General features: G+C 35.3%; 1 protein-coding gene across 1 annotated transcript in view; it reads left to right on the forward strand.

The window, feature by feature from the left end:
- Positions 1-3,039: 3,039 nt before the first annotated feature.
- LOC108746179 (F-box only protein 43-like) overlaps positions 3,040-20,264 on the forward strand; it is a 35,128-nt gene continuing 17,903 nt past the window's right edge. Inside the window, exon 1 of the mRNA XM_018482785.1 lies at positions 3,040-4,398. Coding sequence (XP_018338287.1) covers positions 3,145-4,398 — 1,254 coding nt within the window. The 5' untranslated portion in view covers positions 3,040-3,144. The remainder of the gene's footprint in view (positions 4,399-20,264) is intronic.

Genomic DNA, 20,264 nt, shown 5'->3' on the forward strand with positions numbered 1-20,264 from the left:
TAAAGCCTTCTTTAGCCCATAAAGCAAAAATACATTATTAAATTAATGAACCAATTAGATAGCGCATGTAATGAAATATTTATAAACCATCAGTGGTAATGTGTCAACTCATATAAGATTCTAATGTCAAAATGTTTTAAGACAGATTACATAAAATAAAAGAAGAAACGTTTGTAATTTTATATATTTTTTAATTATTTTACTAATTGTATTTAGATTATTAAATTATATAATATTAGATTATTATATTTATTTCCATTTGGAGCACCTTTCTTGGGTATCGATCATGTAACTTTCTTTCTAGAGTGGAAACGTGAAAAGTGAAAATTTGTATGCATGTATGTATGTACATATACACAAATGCATACATAAAAATATATACAAAAAATATAAAAAATATAAATACAAAAAATTTTTACTTTTCACGTTTCTGCCCTAGAGACAAAATTACATCGATATCTAGGAGCGGTGCTTCAGATGGAAATAAATTACAATACACGATAATTACTTTGTAATAACTCTTTGTTACACAAAATTCGCACAATGTACGCAATATTTTTAACAAAAGATTGACGTATTGTAGCTTTTTATTACTTTTGAATCATTTAATTCTGCAATCATTTACATCTTATTCTGCATTTTTAATCCGTACTATTACTTCGTTAATCAGGAATAATTAAAATATGTACACCAGAATCATAGATATAAGATGCGTCCTGAGTTACGCATGAAGCGCATATAATGCATCAATTGTTCTTGTTGTTCATCAAATAATAAAAAACACACACACGCACGCACGCACGCACACGCACACACACATGTATATATATATATATATATATGTACATATATACAGGAATTACAAATTACTGTATTTTATTTCAATTAGTATCATATTTTAACTTAGTACTTAGAATTCAACAAAGTTTGCATATTGCATTGTGAATTTAAATATATAATTTTCAACAATATTCACTTTTTTGCAGTGCTCCTGATGAAAATAATTAATAAATCGCTGAAATAAATCTATCAAATTAATAAAGATTTGAACAATTTTAGCGATTTATTTTTATCAGAAGCACCGAAAAAAGAATGGATATTGTTGTATAGTTTGCATCCACTTCTTCAGAGGGCAGTAATGTGCGAGGACATTCTCTTTCTCAGATTTGTCTCTGGTATCGACAGATGACGTTACTAGTTAACAAGTTTGTTCTTTTTAGCTGAATTTCTTTAATTTTCTTTTCTTTTTTTTCTTCCAGTTCTTTTTCCAAAAAAAAGAGTAAATATAAACCTAAGTTGTACACTAAGTTTATTTAAAAATAACAGGCCTAATAGTTTTTGAATCGCATCATTTTTCAAAAAAGGCAATTAATCATGATTACAATTAAAATACAGATAATATATATACAAATCAAAATTAAATATAATATATATTATCGCGCTTTCTATTGTATATGAAACGAACGACTGGATAATTCTCTATATCCGCTTTACGAGCTAAAGTTTCAAAATTAAAATTTAATTAATTTTTTTAAATTATATCTTATTTTTCTGTTGTAAAATGGAAATAATCAGAAGTCGGGAGGGCGAGCGAGAGAAAATCTCCCCGGCAACAAAAGTTCCAGCATCCGGCGCGGAGCTGTTCGACGGAGCTCGGCCAATGACGCCGCTTGGCAACGAATGGCGGGACGGGGCGTCACACATGATTCGTCAGTTGACGCGCGTGGCATCGATCGGTGGGGGAAGAAGAAACAGACGGTAAGAACAGACTTTACGAACGCGGAACGTTCAATGTGTCGGTAGGACGTTGAAGCGTGTGGGTAAGTCTGAGGGAGAGCGCTGGCAAGCGGGTGCGTGCGCACGTTTTTCTGCGCGCACCCTCAAGCGCTGCTTAGTGACAATTGGTCTAGGGTGCGTGATGCGTATCGTGCATACGGCGTAAAGAGGACGAGGTGTATGTTTGGTCGCGTAAATCGTGCGAAGCGTTGTCAAAATCGTGAATTTCCTCGCGAGGAAATCGACCGCGGTGAAAGGATCGGAACGAGCTGGCCTCTTTGTGAAGCGCCTTTTGTGAACGCTGGAGGGGTGGACTTTCTCTCATGCACCCGCGATCGTCACCGTCATTGGAAGCGGCAAAAGGGTGAATGGCTGAGAAGAGGGGGAAAGGAAAGTAGCGCCAGGCGGACATGAGGCGCGTGCGTTTCCCGCGCGATGCACGTGAGTACAGTGCGAAGTGAGGCGAGTGACAACACGAACAGAGAAACGTCAAGTGCCGCGCGACGGAACCGCGTTCGCCGTACTTCACGACGTATATCGGTACATACGTCGACGCGATTTCAGAAAAACGGCGATTATCGCGGAATGACATTCGTGCGATTCGACATGATGAAGGTTCTTCGAGGGAGACAATGACGCGTTACGAGGACACACTCTTCGTTCCCTATATTCCGCGCGGCGTAAACAGATTCGCGAGTGTTGTGATGAGCTGAAAATTTAAAACAGCTCTGTTTCGTGCGTCGTGAAATATGTGCCGGTCGTTGTCCGTTGATTTATCAGTGATTTACTTATCGCGTTAAAGTACATCGTTTCACACATTCGAGATTTAATGAAGATTAATGTGTTAGACCTTAAAAGAGTCCGTAAATATGTGTTCATATACCTGTCTCGGTGGACACTAGCAGAAGCGTGATTATCTTATCTTTACGGTAAACGGAAAGCGAAAGTGAAGTGACCCATTTAGAAAAGATCATCGAAGTTAATAGACAGTATAACAGCTGTTTATTTACTGATAGGTTTGTACAAATAAAATTTAAATGTGATATAATGTACTCTCTACATTTTTTGGAGTAGAATCTCACCCTCAAGAATAAAAATTGAGTTAGTCTTGAAAAAAAATGGATTAGTTTTCAATCTTTGAGAGTAAGATTTTACTCTAAAAACTTTAGAGGGTAATGAAATGTAATATAACGTTTGTTTAATTTATACATAGAACCCTACAATTTTGCTATTTGATGGCGGCTCGAGTACTGTTCAATATGTCGCTTTGAATACACCGTTCACGTGAAGTCCAGTAGGAGGCGAGATAGTCCGTACCGGAAGTCCAAGCGTCCAATATTGCCAGAGAAAGTTTTGAAAGTCAGTCAAATGAACGACGTCCTGAGCATGATGGAGGACATCGACAGCATGCACGTCATCAAGACGCCGTGCATCTCCATCAACAGCATGATGGAGATCAACAGCATGAATTCCCATGACAGTGCCGATAGCGGCTACCTGTCCATTATAACGCCTCAGACCAGCAGCTGTACCCCGAAGATAGCTGGTTATCGAACGCGTTCGTCTACCGGCGCATTGTTCTCTATCAAGAAGCATAGACATCGCCCAGATCCCTTCTTGTGCGAAAAGGTGCTGAGGCATCGCTCCAAATTTAATTATCGTTTAAACACGTCCGAGTTCCACAATACTTCGGATTATCTCGTATCTGAGAATCCTGTCGAGCAGGACTCGGTATTGGAATCGTTGTGCACGCACGATAACCAGAGTCTCAGCTTGGTGCATTCTACCCCAAGCTGTGCCAACAATGAATTCGACAGGCCGCTCAGGAACAGGAGGAACTGGAGGACCACGGTGCCTGTCACCCCCGCATCCACGGATTTCCAAATTCTCTCGCCACCCCCGTCACCGGCGGTACCCTCTTCATCTGACATAGCGTCGGAGCCTATCCTGGAGGATGCGGAAATGAAGCTAGTCTGTACGCCGCATGGTAAATCGCAACAGGTCAGGACGCCGCCAAAACTCAAAGTTTTGATCCCGCGAGTTGTGATCTCGCCGATTCATACGAGAAACAGCTCCATCATAACGTCAGCGGATAATCGTAAGTTGCGCGAACTACGTATCACGGATTTGGCTGCCTCAACCGAGATTAAACCCAAGAAGCTGGACTTCAGCCATCGCGGTCTATGTGCGTCGCTACGGAACAGTCGAAGACTTACTTTTGATTATATGGGAAGAGAGAAAGTGGATTTCCTATCTCTTCTTGGAGAAGAGAGCAACCATTTGAATCTAGTGTCGAAAATCTTATCTTTTCTCACGTCTCAAGATCTGTGCTCGGTCAGTATGGTATCCAGAGTGTGGAGGAGGATCTGCAAAAGTGACTCGTGTGCCAATAAGCGAAAAATGAGTTTTATCATGCGTAAGAACACCATCAAGGAGAACTTGTGGCTGTTGGCAATGGCGAAGAAAGCGAAGCGCGAAGAGGATATACAGACGAGTCCTAAGAGTAGACGTTACGTTCGGAAAGGATATTTGCTGGATGTACAGAATTTGCTGCAAGTTCCAGCACAGCCAAATAGTCCACCTGTATCACCGAGCAAAATCAAATTTCATTCCTTCGTCAAGGTAAATCAATTGATTTCTTATGCCGTATACTTGAGTATATTATAATGAAATGAGACAAATCATGTCTAATTTTTTTACTGTAGTACTTCATGTCCAAGTTCATGTCTTAACACTTCGGAGCTGATGGTGGATTTTATCTGTTGAATCCACTCAATTATAATGTAAATCTCTTTTATCACAAATATCTAACGATTCAATTTTCTTTACATCTGCAAATTAGATTACTTTTATATTCTTTAAAATGAGTTATATTTTATATGAGTTTGGTTTCTTGAAATTAATTAGTGCCTTTAACTCTCTGTCTGCAATCATATTTATATTCTCTTCGTTCAAATTTTTTATTGTTCTGTAAGGTTCAAAAAATGTAAAAATATTCAGTTACTTTTCAACATTTCTATTATAAGTAGTTTTTTAACAAGAATTTTAGGAAAGAGGAAATCAGGAAATTTGAGAATAAAATTTTGTTTGTATTAAAAATTACGCAGATTGCAGACGTAGGATTGATTAATAAAAATTATATAGGGATCTCTTACAAATCTAGCGTCAATAAGCGTCTGTCTTACAGAGTTTAGCGTCAGCTTCGGGGGTTTAATGAAAATGTTATTTTATTTTTGAAGAATTATACAACGATTCATATATATTTGAATATCTATGTATATATTTGCATATTAAAAATTACGATGTTAACTTTGAAGGAATCAAATGATCAAAATTTATCGGTAAAAACGCATTCGTGAGAAAACTCACGGCAAAGTCAACGACTGATGCGAAATGTCGCAGCTTTCGAAGAATTTCGTACGCTACATTTCTCAGGGTTCTCGTATTCGACACTCGCGAGAGTCTGTAATAATGCATGTTGCATTTCGCCGAGAGTCGTGTTCATTTCGTTTATCTCATAACAGTTAGATAATTCGGTATGTCGGTGTCCAATAAGACACGGACATTTCTTTGATGCGATACTTATATCTTTCACCCTAATTGAATAATGATAATCTACAATGAATGATAATATGCGAACAGAAAAATGATTATGTTTCGTTGAAAATCGCATTCAGCCAATTTTGACAGCATTATGTTAGCAGTTTTTGATCTAAGAAACATACCGAGAATATATTAATTTGTTTGCCAATTTGAATGCGATTATCTCTTATTTATTGAAAGTTAACACACTTTCGATATTTATATTTTGAGAAATTAACATGTTTACCCTTACTCTTTTATCTACACATAGCTTTTTGCTAAAGCTGAGAAAAATATGAAGAGGAAAAATATTAAGAATATCATCAATTTTTTTAATAGAATATATTTTGCTGAATACATTCCCGAGTATATTTTACATACATCTTTAATGCAATATTATGAAAATATATGTGCAGCAGTTTTAAAGCTAATTCAGCATATGATAATATTGTGCATTAAACTGTAATTACGATGTAATTATTATCTTAAACATTTAAACAGTTCTTTACAATTTAATTTGATTTCACATTATGTTTTTACAAATTTTTAATGTTGCTATACACGATGCGTTCAAAATCAAGCAGGCAATGCGTGATATTTAGTTGCAGCAGCCAATACAATTTATTATTCATTATTTTGTAAATATACATTATTTTCGTAATATGTGCATATAATTATAATAATTGATCTCTCCACACACACAGTCGATTGTTCTGTTAAAGTCTGTTACACTGCTAAGAGCACACCACATCGTGATCTTAATGTGGCCTTAGGGTAAGATGATAGACAAAGTCGGTCGATTGTTGAGTCGTTTATGAAAATCAAAAATTGTCATAATTATGTGCGCGGTTACACATATTGGCGAGGACTTTCCATAAACGACTATAAGTCACAATAGGTACAGTGAGCTTGAAAAAAGTCTCGTAAAAAGTCAATCAATTATAGTTGATTATTCTTCTCATATTTGACTGTGATGTGGCCAATATCTTACGGCTTAAAGTTTACACCTGTTATGTTTCAAGATTAAACTACACAACAGTTGACTAACACTTTGTTTATTGTGTGCTTTTGCCGTTGCACATTGCGTCAGGCATGTCGAAACCTATAATTAAGGATGCTGGCTCGTTTCTCTTCGTTCGTAGATCGTTTTGGCGCTCGTAATTCTCGCGAGAACAGAAACACGACGGCTAATTACCAGCCGGCGATAATCGATAGCCCGGTAGTCTCAAGATTTCTTCGACTAAATTGGCATTCGCATAGTTCGCGCGCACAAAATCGAATCGCGGTCGGGTAATTGTTTCGATTGTGAGATCATTACTTTGACGTTGATTTATTGTCGTTTTGGCTTTGAGCCGCCGCGAAGGATAATTGCTTCGTGGGTCGTTAAGGCTCGAGATAAGCGAGACCCGTCGACGGTGTGCAAAATTTGACGGATGTTTCTCAATGATGAGATTCTGCGTGTTTTGCATAATTTTATCTCGTACATAGCAATTGAAATCCATCTCACGATATTCGCAGTTACGTTTCAGTGCAAGAAATTGTTGCATTTAATTAGTCATGTATTTTATATAACTCAAAATTGGGAGGTAACGTACACTTGTTATCATTAGATATAATTACTTTCTTTTTTTTTTAGTAACAAGGGTTTTTTTGAGTAACGAGATTACATTTGTAATCTTCATGGTAATGCAGTTAGATTTTTAAGTAACGACAGCGAATGGATATTACTTTCATCGTTAATTTCTATACACACAAAACATATGTATTACACATAAGTGTGTTTTTTTACTATATAGCAATTAATCATAGCCAGTATAGATCTCGTGTTGAACTAGTCAATGTACAATATAGATAATTGGATGCCATTTTATAAAAAAGGTTATGTAAAAATGTAATTTATTTTTTTTATGTAATTGTGCTAATTAACAAACTATTATAAATAACACAATATCCAATTCTTAAGCTTAATATAATGGACAATACAAAATCCCTTTTCTAAAGAAATCATGAAAAAAATATATCAATTTATATTTTTTATGATATACATTACGCATTAATATATTGAAGAAATCATAAAATAGGTTACCAGAGAGATATAAACGTTTACTTCATAACAATTCTAGATCCAAGCACTTTCTTGTAAAACATGAATGATTCTCATAATTCCAAGGAATTACGACATGCGCTCTAACTTTATGTAACGTTTATGAATATTTCACGGTATATTGTGTCATTTCCGCATAAATAGCTTCTATTACATTGCCGCGGTTCCGTTGAACGTCCATAAGCGTGAACGCGAACTTCGAGCAAAGCGGTGAAGCAAACGCGATGATTTACTCGCGGAAATCAGTCAGACGACGGCGTGAAGAATCTGTGACAGTGATGTACGTGCTTTCTCGTTCTCGTCGTCGACGGGGCTACCTGCCGTTCCCCGGCACTACTCTCTCTTTCTTTCTCTTGTCGAACGAGCGACGCATTCCTCCTCGCGTTAGATTGTAATAGCGGATGCAAGTGGCATACCTCAAGCTTCTTTGTTGCCCGCGCGAAACGATAGCGAGGCATGTGTTCGCGCTCGTGTCAAAGTCAATGCCGACTATACATTCGTATTACTATTCTTTATCACCGTGAAATACACGATAACGATGAAACGCGCATTGTCGAATGCATATTGCATCTAGCTCGTGAGATAATAGACTGCGAAAGCTCGTCACCGAACAGATATTAAGATGAATGTATACCTTTAAAATGATCACCTTAAAACATTATTATAAATATAGATCTAATATTTTACATCGTCCAAAAATTAGGTTCCAAAATTTCATCAATGAACTACCGTTTAAAAGTGATATAAATGCATCATCGGATTTGCATTTTAAACCTTTCTCATAAATTTAAATATGTTGGATTGTAAATAGCTGAAACCATAAATGATTTTTTATTTTATTTTTCCGGCTCACTATTAGTTAAGTGATATGTCATATCAAAGAAGAAAACGTCAATGATTGAGTTTTTAAGAAATCGCGTGGAAAGATGACAAAAAGAAATGGCGATTTAAAAGGTATAGTTGGATCGTAAATAAATTCGGATCGCGACGCGTTGCAAAGAAAAATCGACGTTAACGTTCGCAAATGAATATGCAATATTGTAGTTTAATGCTCTCTACCAAAATCGAGTCTGGCAGATAATATATCAGAGCGAGGTCTCCGCGTCTCTCCTTGTGCACATCCAGAGAGAGCCGCGCCAGCGCTCGTTTCTTCTTTGGATCGCGAATCGGCCTGCGGCAAAAACCGGCCACAGAGAGAACAATGCGAATATATTGTGGTACCTGACACTCTAAAACAAAGGGCGGGCAGAGGCCTTTAGTCTTTTACGACAATTGTACGAGAATGCCAAACCACAAGCGTGCAATGCGAATAAAAAAAAAGACGAGACGTCTGAACCGCTGAAAGCTTAAAGAATTATTCTGCTATGCAGAAAGAAAAATATTAACTATCACTTGCATACAGTGCCGTTAAATTTGGAATTTTATATATAGAATGCTATATCTATAGATTATATTTTAACGGCTAATCTTTTGTTTCATTTAAATATCGTATCTTCAAATTGCAAATTTTTTTTTAAATAATACGATGAATTTTTTTAAAAGAAATTTTATTGTTATAGTTTAGGTTTCGAATAGATTTGCGAGTAAAAGGAAATCTGAACTCGATTTTGTTTCACCGATCTCTCACGTTTCTCTGATGACTTTGGCGCTCTTAGCTTCTCAGATAGCCTTGCGGGATGCCGTAGAAAGTTCTCGGTGAGATACAGTACGATCGTTCATGAGAATAAATGTGCGAGCATCCCTCCCTTGATCGTTTCTGTCAGCGATGCATTACTACATGTAACGCATGCACGCATGACTAACACCATGGTAAAGTCAGTAGTTACTCATTCAATCTCGTTAAAACTAAAACATTTATCTTGGAAATTTAAATACTTTCTTTTACTTTATATTTAATGAATTGCAAACGTCACTTTTTATTTTTAGTAAAAAATACTCTACATCTTTTTAAAAGTATCTGAAAGTGAGTTGTCGAAATCTTTAACCCTCTTGGATAAAAAGATAACGCTGTGCTTCCGATTTTATAATAACGTCCGTTTTTTTATCATGATTGTGGAAATTAATTTCACGACAAACCGGACGAAGATATTCCTGTAAAGAGGAAGGAAGAAATTGTTCCTTATAATTAGCAACGGCTGCGCGGAGACCGTTGAGTGGCCATCTAACGTTGTCGGGTGCAGGTCTGGGGTGCGGGTGTTTCCTGTGAAAAGGAAGACTCCTTGTGCAGTCCCTTTTTCCGGTGGGTGCCTTGACAATTTCACAGGGGACGCACTAGAATCCGGTCGAGCGAGTCTTTCGTCTCGGGTTTAGAAAAAGACGAATTTACACGAGGATTTGTTTTCAAGTTTCGTGTAATTTTTTATCTCGATATGGGAAAAATCGGTATATTAGTCTTTAGACATAGAGGTTTTCATGGAATTTTAAAAACCACATTAAAAATATAAAAAAACAATTTCAATAGTACTCGGTAATAATTGTTTATTCTCCCAAGAACAAGGAAAATTTTTTCTAAGATATTAGTATGTATTATATTCGTAAGATAGGACATTGTAAATTATTGACAGTGGTTTTTTTTTACAAATAATCAAGAATACTTATAATATTGTTTTCATACTTAGCTTTTTGATTGTCTCGTTTTTCAAATGATTAATTCATTTAATATCGAAGTAGCAGCAAACTTGCATATAAGCTGGGGCATACAAGTTGCGAGAGTGCGAAAAAGGAAGAACATTCCGTCAGCTCGTTCATTATTATTTTGCGTTTTATTTTCCTACTCAACGGTCTCCGTGGTAGTATCGTCATATGTTCATATTGACCCACTGCTATGTAGCACCTGGCCAGGTGCATCAGGTCTCGATCAGGAGCTCTCTTTCCTTTTCACTGCGTGCTTCTCGAAGCGTAAAGCAACCCGATACAACGGACAGCAGAGAAACCGTTCTTACATGAAGTAAAATAGTACGAGCGAGTAAACCTCGCGTGCCATCACTGCGTGAAATATGCATGGCACACGACAATTCCCGATTCATTTGCATTGTTGATTTCAAGCTAATTTCGGTAACACTTTATTGTGAGAAAATTAATATTTCGGGATCGAAGACCTATATAATTTATTTTAAGATTAATTATTAAATTCTTTTCATATAATATTTTTAAAAGATCTTATCCTGTTTCTCTCCATTTAGAAAATTGAGGAAGGATAATGTATGGCTGTAGAGAAATATTCTATCTGTTACATATGTTAATCCTATGAAATCTATATTTTATATTAATTCTTAGACACTCTGCTTTTAAAAATATAATAAAATTAATTTAACATGAATTAAATTGTTAAATGTGCAAAATAAGTAATGTTTTGTTTAAATTGTATAAGATAATAAAAAATTTAAATTTTGTGGAGTGGAGTTAAACTCTGTTCGTAGAATATTCTTTGTGGAATCTGGAGGATATCTCCCGAGAACACGGATTTGCCATGCATCTTTGTGTTTCGATACGAACTCTGGGTCGTACGATCGATAGTTATCAGTATTGCGATTTCTCCTCTTTTCACCCTTCCAATTCTCTATCTTTCTTACTCGTGCATTCTCTCTCTCTCTCTCTCTCTCTCTCTCTCTCTCTCTCGTACACACATTTACAAACCACGTATATGGTATCGAAAGACGGCATGTGTGTAACGAGTTGCAGGCAGCAGCGAACCTTGCGATCCCACGATGGTTCGTTTGTCGTCTCAGTAAAAAGACCAGGAATGTCTCGATAGCCCCTGATAAACGCATTAATCGAATGCCCGATCATCTCAACCCTCTACTTCTCGACAATAGTCTCTCTTAAAGATGCCGTCTAGCTTTTGCAAATTGTAGTGTGCATACATATTCCAAGAAACTTCTACGTATTTTACACATTAACAGCCATTTGAGAAAACGTTCGAATAAATTTAATAAAATATTCAGTACATTTTTATTGATCAATTTGCAGTAAAGTAATATGCGAAGTATATCGTATATTATAATTATTTTAATTTTTTTTAATACGATTATATTTTAATTTTACTTAAAATCTGTTTATAATAATATTTATGTAAATATAATAATTTGATTTATTAAGAATAAAATAAAAAAAACTGCTGTAAAATATAATAATGTTCTAGATTGCCAAATTCATAAATTAAAGATTGCAATAATTTACAATTCATAAATATTCTTATCAGATTGATGAAGGTTGCGCGCCGTGGTAAAATTGCTTGGTTCGCATAGGTGCTTATTTTCCGTGTTTTAATATAGCAAGAGAAAAGAAAACGCGAAGGGTATCGTATATCCTCCCAAAGACGAGAGCAAACTTATTATTACACGAACCCTTGGTCCTGCAATCTTCTCGAAGCCGTGCTCGTAGTAGAAAGAATGAGCTCGTGATTCGATTCCTCGATAAACGCTTTAAATTGCACGTTGGATTATACCGCTACATATCTGCATGTCTTGCATGCAATCAGATTTTGTAAAGAGTAACTCGCTACATATTATAGGGAATCAGTGATATCTGTTGATTATGAGATATTAATGTCTATTTTAATTCCGGTTTTACATCGACATTTTAATCTGTGCTGCATGATCGATGACAGAGCTCTTTCTTCATTAGTAAAAGTTGTGCTGTTATGTAAAATAAATTAATAAACTAAAGCAGTGAAATAATTCTAATGGATATTAACAATTAGAGCATTTAGTACTTAGCTTATTAATTCTAGATATAAAGGTTTTCGATAAAGATAGATAGCTTGTGTGTCGGAACTTTGCATGCACAGCTGTTGCTGACGTAATCCTTTTCTTCAGATCGTTAATCTGCACGGATATGCAGGTAGTGACGTTAAAATGTCTCAGCATGCGACCCTTCATAAGAAGGTAAGGTGCGCATCGTCCCGTAACTCTCTTTCCTTTGAGGAAGAAAACAACCGATCATTAACGTCTAGGAGGCGCAAATATTAACTGATTCCGCACATAAGTAGTTTGGAGAGGTAAATAGACAAAAAAAAGCGAGAGGATGGTTCGAAGAATTTATGGAAGAGCATTTGTTAAAATAAAATAAGGACTTTAAAAAATGAAAATGAAAAATCGAAGTTGCTTAAAACGCAGCTGCAAGATTTTTACAGAATTGAATCGGGAAACGTTTCATTCGTATTTCTGTTGTACAAAATCGGCTAGAGAAAATCTCAATGTATTTGGATCGAGGGAGATATTGAACAGCTGGTGAAGAGATACACATATAGTTTCGAAAAACCTGAATATCTTATACATAATTCGTAGTCAGCAAGAATGTGGTAGACACGCATGGGGTAGCCATAACCTTTCGTAGGAATATACCTACGTTTCAAGTAGTCAGGCTAACGAGAGAAAAGGAAAATTTCGAATTTTTTTGAAAGAAAGTTACTACAACAAGCGAATTCTCTTGACCGTCTTCATTCTTTCTCTTGCACATGCACTACGATTGTACTCGGTCACGTTTTTGTAACATATGGTTTACTGAATTGTTTGCTCGATGCGTGACACAGACTTCGATGCGTGACAAGACGAAAGGCGAGGTAATGTAGAAGAAAGACTGAAACCAGTCATAATAAATCACTGCTAATGCGAAAAAAGAAAAAATAAAGAAAACTTATAGAAAAATATTATATCTGATTTTGCAAAAAGATCGTAAAACAAAAATATAAAAAACTCAGACCAAGATTTACAATTCTTGTTAGCAAATAATTTATATTAATGTCTATTAATATAGACATTTCGGATAATTAGATATATATAGCACGAATATATTGATAAAAGTTTGGATGAAACAAATTAATTATAAACAATAATTTTAGAACGCTAATAATAGTGATAAAAATTAATACATCATGTATTGCGTTATTCATTATGTTTAATTTTAATCTTTTATTGTGCATATGTTATCGGAGCAGAGACTTTGTCGTTTATCAGTTCCGACATTATCGTTCATTCGGCGAGTGTAACGAATCGATATATGCATGTCAGAATACAATTGTACCGCAAGGCGGCGGCATTCGCGTGCGTGAATACAAAGCAGACTGCATGAACGCGTCTCATTTTTTACATGTCGAATTTCATTGTCACTTACTCGATTCGTCATCCGTCTTGCACAAACGAGCACCGTCCGTTGTGCGTGTGGGCTTTGTATTACGCGAAGAATTATCGTCTTTTTAGTCTGCATGAATCCGACTGTGATATTTGTCGCTTGAAGTCGATATTAAAGTCGATATAAAAGTGTGGAACTCTTAGTAATGCAGCATCTTTAATTAAATTGAGTGTTGAGTATTGGGTGCTAAATTGTCAATAAATTTGCACTGGATAATCTTTTTGTTTATTAAATCTCTAATTTTTTCGAGTTTCTTTACAAATTCTTTAATTAAAAGTAACGAATAGAATTCAGTTTTATGGTTTTTTTTATTCCAGCTTTCTTTTCTTTTTGCATTATTTCAAAACGAAGATGCAGCATTTCTTTGGAATGTAATATTGTTCGATGAATAAGTAATTAGTCAGGGTTTCTTCTTACAATATCTCTTTATACTTTAATATCCCTTCTTAATTCCAAATTCCTTTCTGTTCTTCTCAAGTTCATCCTGAAATATAAATGGCACATTTTATTCTTTTAAGTGCATACACACTGTTTGCTGCAGTGTGTTATATGCAAGGTGATGAAGCATTTCAAGATGTTACTTAAGCGTTCAAACAAAGTTTGATATGAATGAAGATCTTTGATAAGCGTTTACATAATTGTACTATAATTTACGATAATGTTAATACAATTTTTTGATAAATTCTAACATGTAAATATCAATATATCTAATATTAATAATAAAATACATAAAAATGTTAATAAATTGTGAAATATGTGTCTATATAGAGATTTCAGACAAATAATAATTTTACAACTGTCGTAAAATATATCTAGTTGTAGTTTACGGGAAATAAGATATTCATAGCCTGTTAATTTTTTTTTCAATTATATTTTTTACTTTGCACAAGTTTCACAATATTTTAAGGGAAATAATATTGATAAGAAATTCATAAATACATATTTATAGGGATTGGCATAGCCAATTTAAAATTTTTCAAGATAGAGAAAATATTTCTTTACATGTATTGATTAGAGAACAATTTCTTATTCGCATTTACCGACACATTTATAATTTTTACTACGTCCGTATAAGGAAACTTGTTTCATGAATTTACTGAAATTGTAAAATACGTATCTTGCAAAGATTTTCTTTCTTCTCGTACCTGATCAAGCAAAAAGCACTTGATCACAGAAACTGCTCGAATGTCGTTACTAACAAGTTCTTTTCGAACGTTCTTCTTCTCAATATTTTTATTTGATTTAAAAGCAGATTGTCTTAGAAAATGCAGTAAAAAAGAATAATATATATCACGGTCGTATTTTTCGATTAAATTATTCAGATTGTTATATAGCATAATTTTTCTTCTATTAACAAAATTTCCATTCCATTATTTCTTTATTTTCGGTGTAATTAAAAAACAGCTCTATGATCGTTAATTACATAACTGGCAGACAGTCTCCAAATGAAAATAAAATTTCTATCATTTCCTAGAATTTAAATCATGTTTTATTATATTTATTTTTCTGATTTATAGACAAATTCGTTCGTCAAAGCACGCAGAATTAGTAGACAGCTAATTTTCTCTTTATTTAATTTCTTTGAGTGATTCAATTTCGTGATTACGAAAGCAGTCGACACATTTGTAATGTGTTGATCGATAAAAAAAACAGATGGTTATGAAACTAGGGAGACAATTTCTGAATGGAAAAAATGTTGCAGCGGCAAAGTCTCATCGTTTTGTTGCTTCCGGCGGAGATATGAATTGAAAGAAACGTTTTAATCTCTCCAGAATTTTATCTCACATAGTAACAACTGAATCGTATGTGTTTGTTGTCACCGAAACCCTTTAACCCTTTCGTTACCCCTTTAAACCTTCCGGACAGATAACATGTCAGAGTAACTGTAATCTTAAAGCCACAAAAATTTATTGCACTGTTGTATGAATAAAAGTAACTCACTGTCTCTTGTTTGGACGCTCAATTTCTGAAAACTGTCAAGTTGAAATTACTTAAATATTTGGGAACATCCTGCACTTTACACTGTTAAATTTATAATGTTAAATTATATCTAATTAGAATTATTTTTAATCATCTTTAGGTTGCCATTGCTCCTGTTCAATATATCATTAATTTAACTAAAATAAATTTATAAAGTTAAATAATTTAATTCAAAATTTATTAAATTTGACTTAAATTTAGTTTATTATTTACTATGTGCATACATTAATATAGACGTTGTTTACTTTGAAATCCCAGAAATGGATTGATTTACCTACCTCCATCAATATGGAAGTTAAAAATAACAAATGAAACTCTCAAGAGATGGAATTTAGTGAAAGGACCATTCTTCTAATAGCATAGTTTATTTGTTTTTATATATCCCCAAAAAATTGTTTATCTCTCTAGAAAAAACTCTCTGGAAAATATAGACAGTGAAGAAAAAATATGAAATATAATTATAAATAGTAAAAATATTGTATATATACACAAATTCTGAGATTGCTTAAAATATTACTCTTTATTAAAAAGATAAAAATTTATGAACGGTTTTAGCTGTCCAATAGAAAATTTCAAGATTATAAGTTTAATGAATGAAGTATATACATTTTACAAGAAATGTGTCATTTATCTTTTACACATTTACATACCACATTTATTTAAAACTTTTTTCTTATTTATTTTACGTAAACTAAACTTATAATAACAAAGAATTATTTTTAAAAAATTCGGCGCGATATTAAAAATCTTAAAATAATTTGCAACGATCTCTTTGCGAAAAGAAATGTGTCTTACAATTTCCTCTGGAGGATTTTCTTTCAACTCAGACTCAATTATGTGTGGTGCGGGCAGGTCACGAGTGAACCCAAGAAAGGTAAGATTACCAAGCAAAGGCGAGCACTACGTATGCCTGTGGCGGACAAAAAGAAAAGAACGAAAATGGGGGTGGAAAGAGCGAGATACGCGAGAGCAGATGAAGAGAGTGAAGGAAGGTGGTTCCGAAGGAAGATAGGGACGACGGAATGTACAACAGCTGCCCCTATACCGTGGATTCGCTTTTGAAACCCTGGCGTTTAGCGAGAGGTATTAATCCTATAGGAGAGGAAGGGAGATCGACAACAAGAGGAAAAGAGGAATAGAGACATCTAAGGCAAACTTGGAGAAAGGGAACGGTCGAAAACCGAAAGACACGGCAGGAGGGAGTGGGAGAACCTCCCCTGCTTGGAGTGATAAAACTCGCTGGTAGAGTGGCAGCTGTGTGGATCGTTTTTGTCAAGGCAGTTTTAGCTCTTTCTCTCTCTTTCTTCCCTGTAATTTTTATTCCTCTCGCTATCTTTTCCTTTTTTCCTTTATGTTTCGCCGACGTTCTTGTCTCATACGTGTTTCTTACACGTGACCTAGGATGAGGATCTATTTCTTATTTATTCATAATGGGATGGATTATAATTGAAGAAATGAACCCTTGATCCCCGAAGAAAAATTTACTTGTGATAATTTCGATAGTAATAATAAAATCAATAATACAAAAAAGTCGATAATAGATTTTCTACGTGCGAGCAGTCGATTGTTTTATAGACAGTACGACAAAATAAACATTTAAAAAACATTTAAAAAACTGATGATTCTGAAATAAGATTTATCATTGTAAGAATGTTATATTTAATGATGGGTACTCAATCATTTCTCTTGCGAATTTTCAGTCAATTTAATCATTGCTCTGTTTCGAAACATTTCGAATATTATTCGAAGCTGTATACTCTTGAAAGTCTTGATAATTCTCGATTTTTTCGATTAAAAAAAATTTGTTTGAATTAAAGAAATTTGAGTGTTGTTATATATATATGGTTAAAGAAAATCTTTGATTTGAACGTCATTTCTTGAAATCAAATAAATATCTCTTCGGTTTCTCATTTCTTAAAGTCAAGCAGATTTTTCGTCAAATGTATTTTTACTTTAATTTAAAAAAATTAATGAAAGAAACAATTTTTTCAACATTTTTTAAACATAACTTTTCTTTTTTGAGTGTGCCTTGAATCGCTTAGACTTTTCAAGACATTCAAGACTTCTTTAGAAGACATTAAAAATTGTACGATTTCGAATTATATTCGAATTAATTCGAATTTTTCATGATATATTGAATCTATCGAACTAATTCAAAGCATCTTGATCATTAGCTAATCGATGTATATCGATAATGCATTGCGTTTAAAGGTCGTTTTACGACAATAAAATCATCAATGGTATTTGTCTGATTAACTTGCAACAAGCCTGCAGTCGACTTGCTAATGTAGAACGATCTTTATATGCTTAAACGTTAAATGACACTGCGACATCGTTCGCAGCACTGCTCCATCACGCACTGTAGATTGCTTGATAATGCATCTCCGCGTATCAGAACGTATATCGCAGTATCATAATAGGACATGCGCTCTCTCTTTCGTTTCGCACGCATGAGCACATACACGTACATGTACGTACGCGCTTGTAAACATCACTCTGTTATACAGCGGAAATACTCAGCGAATGACGAGTCACGGTTTCAAACGACGTCTACCATCGTGCGGTATTATATCGTATATTCTAACGGCTGGACCGCAATACATGCTATTCGACGCTGTATCACGTAGCTTATCTACGCGCGTGATTATTTGCTGTACTATTTGAGTGCGTCTGGCATATACGAGTCGCGAAAGTTAATTTAAGCCGATCCCTTGGGCTTAACCCCTGCTTAACGCTTTTTCCTGCTTCGAATCTCTCGAAATAAAATAAATGTATTATAATTTAAAAATAATCCCGTCTCTTACGATAAACTCTTGAAATAAGAGGGAAAGAAGAAAAAATCGAGTTTCGTATTCTGTCTTCATTTCTTTAACCGTATGATGCATTGTGCAGCGAAGCAGCGAGAAATAGAATTGGGACGAAAGAAACTGTGTAACATTCCCCAGTGGCGATCTAAGATACACGATTTGTTATAAATTCAGCTCCCGATCCACCGCGAAACGATCCATAGAAACGTTAAAGGGGATCTCTTTCATACATCTTAACGCTCATTTCCATAAGTTGCCGAACCTATCGCTAATTTCGCTTTTGATGTCCAGTTTCTTCGACCTCGACTTATTAACTGCGCATAGATATCGCGAGAATTATTCATAGGCGAAGGCAGAAGGAGGTCCCTTTGGCGCCTTTTGTCAGCCGCACCGCTTTAACCGTTTGTAAATCTCACGTCTCTTTTTCTCAGAAACGGAGGCAGAGGTCCGTCGATGGGACACAAAAATTTATCTGGTCAAGAGAAAAAGGAGAGATAGAGAGAGAAAGACGCAGGTAAAGGAACTCGCACGAGAACGGATCGATATCCGCTGTTGCTAGTTGGCCGAATTCGCGACGTCATCGTCCATATGATTGGCCCATCCACGTGACTCGGGATACCCTTCTTGGGACCTCCTCCCAAGATTTGATTCACTTATTTCTAGATTGATATTATGATCGATGTGAAGAATCAGTTTTGAGTGAATCACAGGTTCAATTCTCGCGATGCTTCGTACAGATCAATTCTAAGTCGTTCTTTCGTCACGTTAATCATTTCTCTTTCAATTGTACAATTCAAATGTACTTTTCACTTATTTATTTTCTTGTATTACGTATCAAGAATAATGTATCTTGTTGTCAAAAATTTTAATTCTATTTTCCTGGATCATATATGTCGATTATTTCTATTTATTTCGTACTATAAATTCTACTCTTATCGCAGAAAACAGAGCAAGTTTGAGCTATAATTCCTTAAGTTATTAAATATTGTCTGTTTTCATTAATTTCTTATAAAAAAATGAAATTTGATGGTAAGCAGGTGTAGTTAGAAAATTTAAACACATGCAGATCGATTGTCCGAAGTTCCCATAACGATCGGCGACATCAAATGACCGCATAAATCAATTAAATTAAGTGCTTAATTACGAGAAATGCCACATACGATTGTGACGAAAGTGAATATCATTTGACCACAGAACGTTTATGTAGATTTGTTTATACCTGAGTGATTTCTTTGCTTTTTTACTGAGAAATTTACTGTAAGAATTATTGCCATTTACGCTGCAGTAATGTTGACTCTAGATATAAACGAGATCTGTCCGCCTTTAAGGAAAGAAGGAAATCCTCTGTCTATAAGAAATCGAGAGAATGAATTAATTGTAGTTTAAAGTAAAGTGGCAGAAATTTTGCGACCGACATAAAGAGGCGCGAATTTATGCTAATTTATGTATTGAACTTTAGCCTTAGCGTTCTTAAGGCGCTGAAGGAGGTCCATCGTGTTTATTAAGGGATGTTAGCTGTTTGGCGCCAAAGATTAACAACGTGGACACGTGTCGACACACCAACAACGCAGTTAGTTGGCGCCAAATTCAGTGAATAACGTGTTCGTTGACGTACAAAAGATATATTTTAAGTAACGAGTGCAATCATCGAGGGGGGTCCCGTTGCTGAGAACAGCAACGAGAAGGATCCTCCCACGTTGCCGTCCGACAGCTGTCAGCGATTGCAACGAGTTTTAAAATTAAGGGTTCGTCCAACGTAGTCATCGCGGTACGCGAAATAGGAGATCCGCAGAGTGGAAAAAGAAGCCGAAAGGAGCGCCCAAAGACAGAGGCTATTGCGAGTGGACCACACTCTGTTGCATCTTACGCTGTCTAGACGAGAG

Source organism: Trachymyrmex septentrionalis, unplaced genomic scaffold (assembly GCF_001594115.1).
Source record: "Trachymyrmex septentrionalis isolate Tsep2-gDNA-1 unplaced genomic scaffold, Tsep1.0 scaffold16, whole genome shotgun sequence".
Classification (NCBI taxonomy): Eukaryota; Metazoa; Arthropoda; class Insecta; order Hymenoptera; family Formicidae; genus Trachymyrmex; species Trachymyrmex septentrionalis.